Source organism: Brachyistius frenatus, unplaced genomic scaffold (genome assembly GCF_029030835.1).
Source record: "Brachyistius frenatus isolate BFR_SWC_R1_liver_20210118 unplaced genomic scaffold, ASM2903083v1 Contig_112, whole genome shotgun sequence".
NCBI classification, from domain to species: Eukaryota; Metazoa; Chordata; class Actinopteri; family Embiotocidae; genus Brachyistius; species Brachyistius frenatus.
This window is the reverse complement of record NW_027210711.1, coordinates 1252501-1257500: the sequence shown is the minus strand read 5'-3', so window position 1 is coordinate 1257500 and position 5000 is coordinate 1252501. Positions and strand designations below refer to the sequence as shown.

Sequence of the window (5000 nt, the reverse complement as noted above, 5' to 3'; positions counted from 1 at the left end):
TGAGTTGGACTCACTTCTTCTTCTTCTTTCTTTTTTTTTTTTTTTTTTTTTTTTTTATCTAAACCTGAACGATCCATCAATCGCTGGTCAGTGTAACACTTCATTTATTTCATGGTCATTTTTTTTTTTGTGCACAAAAACACACTTCACATAACCAACCTGCAAAAAAAAAAAAAAAAAAAAAAGAAGCTTCAAAACGACATTCGGCGTTTAACGTCGTTCTGTTCCGGTTTAATTCCGCTTGTTTTCTTGTTTTATTACATCATCGCTTTCATTTATTTCTCTCCATCGTTACATTTCGTCTTCATGGTCTTTTTTTGGTTTGTCCGGTTTGTTTTGTCTTTTCATGCGTCTGTGTGTCGCAGCTCTTTCCTGTAAGTAACTTTTCAGTGCTTCCTTCGTTCCCTCCACGTCCCCTAGAGAAAGACTCCTTCCACGGGTTTGAAAAATAAATAAATATTCAATTAGATCTTTCCATTGAAGTAAAAGTAGCAACTACTGCTGTGTAGAAATATTCACGTGTACTTGTCTGTTGTTATCCAAATATCGAAGAAGAGACTTCATTATACAGAATGAAAAACATTTAAGAATGATACTTTAAAGCGTTTATATCATGTTTAAAAAGTACGTTATCCTGCACTCGAAAACAATAACCAAAAAAAACCACGATAATGAGGCAATTCGCTCTCAAAATATTCAACTTTTTGTGAGCGCGACTTCCGTTGCCGTGGCAACACACGGGGGTGACGGCTAAAGAACTGGGAAAACGATCAGTCGTAGACTCTTGTGGAATAAATGCAGTGTTTACCACTCCGGGAAGGTAGGCCCACCCTTAGCAATGGACCCCCTGGCGACGGAGACCAGGTCTAGTCCGTTTTGATTGCTTTTCCGATATAAAGACATTCTGCGAACAATAAAATCGCGGATGGGGCGATCGAAAGGAGGCAGCTTTCAAAGTAAGAGGGAAAAAAAAAAAAAAAAAATCGAGCAAAGAGAAATTAAAAGAGGAAAAAAAAACGAGCTGCTGAGATTTGGACTTTTTCTTCTTTTCTTCGTCCGCTGCCCACATAGACACAAACGGAGAATCCTCCTGAAATATTTACACAAACTTTTTAAAGGCAACCTTCCCGGCGGCAAGACTTTGTGAGCCCGCCCGGTCGAGGTTATGAACGCTCGTGTGTGTTTTTTTTTTAATTTTTTATTCATTATAAACATTATTCAAGAACGAGTCTCTTGTTCTGGTCAATTCTGCAAACCAATTCTTCAGTCGCACTACTTCCTCCTGTTTGAAATTTAATAAAAAACTACAGTGATCAGCTGTTTATAGGAAAAATTCAACTATATATATATATACTACAGTGATCAGCTGTTTATAGGAAAGTTCAAGAAATCTACCCGACAGTCGGTGTGTCAGTTGGAAAAAAACTGGAGCGTGAAATAAAGGGCACAATAAAATGAAACAATTAATAACAAGACTTTCATTTTCAGTCTTCCTTTTATCGTCCAACGATGACATTTAAAAGGCCTTTTTTTGGTAAAAAGAGTGAATAAAAGTATTCTCTCTAGTTCTCTCAAGAGAAATGGCTTCCTTGCGTTTAGTTGAGTGTTTTTTTTTTTTTGCTGAGCTGGTCCAATTTCCTGCCCGGCTTCCTGTTCATTAGCAGCTGCAGCTCGGTTTCAACGTTTCTGCAAAACAGAAACTGATCAAGGACAAATTAATTGGAACGAAACCGTATAACTTCTTTTTATCGGGTCGGTCCAACGTGGACTACTCGGGCTGATTTTGAACAAATCTCCGCGGCAACGAGAAAGGAGTCATTATTTTTATTATGCTCTTTACCAACTAAATAAAACACGTAATCAAAATGTGTTCATATTGTGGAGAGGCGATTCGCCTTCAAAACATACAACTTTTTGTGGGCGCGATTTCCGTTGCCACGGCGACACATGGCGTCACGACTAAGAACAGGAAAATCAATCAGTCCCGTCAGCAGACTCTAATGCCACGTTTACCGCTCCGGGAAGTAGACCGACCCCCTTAGCGACGACCCCTAGCAACAGAGACGAGCTCTAACGCTCTCTCTCTCTCTCTCTCTCTTTACCCCCGAACAGGAGGAGGTGGCCCGCCTGGCCTCCCTGCAGGCCCAGGTGGACCTGCTGGAGAAGAGCCTGGCGGAGCTGAGGGAGGAGAAGGAAGGGGACGGCGACTCGTCGGCCATCTTGGACGCCGACGTCAGCGACTTCAACGAACACTACCGCCGGGTGCTGGAGGACCTGAGAGCGAGAGAGCGGCAGCTGCACCTGGGTGAGCGAGGCGAAACTCACCTACAGCCCACGACAGAAGTTTATAGTTTATAGGTTTCGATAAAACGTCGCGGTTTGGTTTGAGATAAGTCAGGTTTTTTTTTTTGTTTTGTTTTGAATAAGTAAAGTTAAATACACGATGTCGCTTCAGTGACTTTGTTCACGAGGACTTGTTGCGTTCTCGCGGGACATCGGACGCCGGCGTCCCGGTTGAACGTCGCTCCCGACCGGCTCTTTAAACCCGCGTCGTCACGGCGACGACACCCAAGTCGAGCCCTCCGGCGCCGTTTAGGGTTTTGCCGTTTGTCTCCTCTGACGGTGAGCGCTTCCCAAACGCAGTTTTCTAAGCTACAAAACCGATTTTTATATTGTGCGAAGGAGAAAAAAATGATTATAAATATTATATATACATATTATGAATAATTATTAAATTGGGTTTTAGCCGATTTGTTCTCACGTCTTCAGGTGGAGTTGTTTTTTTTTCACCGTTTTCGAAAAAAGTCATTTGCGGGGTTTCTATCTCGACTTTAAAGAGACGTTGTGGTTCCAGCTTTTACGGGGCACGCCAAACTTGTGGCAATCTGCCGACTCAGCGAATAATCCGCCGTACTTTCCTCGCTACGAGCCGCAGCTTTTACGCCGTCACGTCGGTTTTTTTTGTTTTTTTTTGCGTGTGATTTTATTTATTGCGGTTGTAAAAAAAAAAAAAACGACACTTTAACTGTTCAGTTAGACTTTTCTCAACCCGAAGTTAAGCAGTGTGATTTATATGCAGCATTTATAGACCCTTTAATAAAAAAAAAGTCATAAAAAAAAAAAAAAAAGGGAGGCTAATTTCCTTTTAGCCCCGGAGGCCCCTTCTGTTATCAGGCTTCGACTTATCTGCTTTCAGGTGTTCATGTGGAGTTTTTCTAACCATTTAAAAAAAAAACAAAAAAAAAAAAAAACACGAGTCATCATTTCCGTTCCGTCTTCTCACAGAGTTCAAAGGTCGGCGGTCTGGATCTTTTTTTGGAGGATGCGAAAAGACCACGAGGCGCGATGGCTAGAGCATAAATCTACACGAAGTTATCACTTATTACACTGCCGGCACTGTTATTGTTATTATTATTATTATTTCATAGTTGAAAAATGCAAATAGTATTAAAAAAAAAATAGTTTAATTTTTTTTTCCAAAAAACTCCCTCCGACGTCTGTGGAGAGACTCTTCAGCTGTGAATCATATTATTAGATGTCACACATGTTTGTCCCAATAACTGAGACGCACCTCGGTTTTAGACAGTTTGGGACTTTCAGGCTCTCGTGGCCACGCCCCTTTTTTGGAGACTTTTCTCTCAAGCTCCATTTGAATAATAACCGTTTTAAATAAATAACCCGGCGCCAAAGGGGTGGCCGTGTCATCAGGGAGCCGTTTAGTCAAAGTTGGTAGCGCAGAGTGTCAAAATATCCAAAAAGAAATGACACTTGATGAGACGAGACAAAAGACTCCGAAGGCCAATCGAGAGTAAAAAAATAAATAAAATAAATCCAAAGCGGAGTCTGACGGAGATAAGAGCGGATAGATATTTATATCAACGAAGGGGAGAGAGGTGAGGAAAAAAAATGGAATCAAAGAATGTAGCCGCTGAGGAAAATTACCAGAGAGGATAAAAAATAAATAAAATAAAGAGCAAGAAAGATGCTGACGGGCGAGCGAGACAAACTCCACCCACACACACACACACACACCCACACACACACACACACACACCGGAGAGCGCTCACACATGCCTGCGTATAGAAGCGAGATTACTGCTGAATTCCCCCAACGGCTGCAGAAGGCTGATATATATATATAGAGAAGAGAAACTCTCTCTAAATATAAAAATAAAAATAAAAATCTGCCACATGATACTTATTTTATTTATTTATATTTATTGAAAAAAAAAATGAAATCAATCGACAGGAAAGTTATTTAATTGCTGAAAGACCCGGTCGACCTGACGTGCTCCTTCCCGCCCGTCTCTAGTTTTGGAGAGCTTGCCGCCCGCCCGCTACAAGGAAACCGTATCCACGCTGTTGGCATGGTTACAGCAGTGCGAGGCCAAGCTGGCCGTCCCGTCGACGGCCGTTACAGAGCACCCCGTCATGGAGGAGCGACTGAAGGACGTTCAGGTACGAGCGCATATACACACACACGCGCACACACGCACACACACGCGCACACACGCACACACACGCGCACACACACACACAAAGTTGAAGTATGTGCTGTCGATGGGTCGTACACTGTAAAACACTACGAAGGTACAATGGAGATATAATGCACGTCCATATTTCACAATGAATTTTTTTTTCGGATTCATACGTGGTGTCGCAGTTGAAGAGGGAAGCTCATTGGGCTCCAACAACTCCATCCCCGTCGAGTCCTCACGAGTCGACTCGGAGTTAGATCGTGTTCCGCGGTGGAGTTTTAACAGGAGCACTTGTGGTCCCCACCAGGAGTCAATAATGATGCTGCGTTTTCTCTTCACGTCTATTTACAGAAAAAAAAAAAAAAAAAAAGTCCCTGTAAACAGACCCCCCCCCCCCCAAAAAAAAACGGCGTAATCACTCTTTACTACGAGCTGTAAAGTTAGACTGCCAAAGCGGCGCTCTTATAAAGACAAAGAAAAAAAGAAAAGCTCTCTGCTGTCCTTGGAGGAGAAAGCACGGCG

The 5000-nt window shown here is 42.4% G+C and overlaps 1 protein-coding gene across 5 annotated transcripts in view; it reads left to right on the top strand.

Moving 5' to 3' along the window:
* The window catches only part of dmd (dystrophin), a 130823-nt gene that overhangs the window by 49225 nt on the left and 76598 nt on the right, over nucleotides 1-5000 (top strand). For all 5 annotated transcript variants that reach the window (XM_069712841.1, XM_069712840.1, XM_069712838.1 and 2 more), the window contains exons 23-24: nucleotides 2113-2305; nucleotides 4313-4458. In XM_069712841.1, the coding sequence (XP_069568942.1) occupies nucleotides 2113-2305; nucleotides 4313-4458 (339 nt within the window). The remainder of the gene's footprint in view (nucleotides 1-2112; nucleotides 2306-4312; nucleotides 4459-5000) is intronic.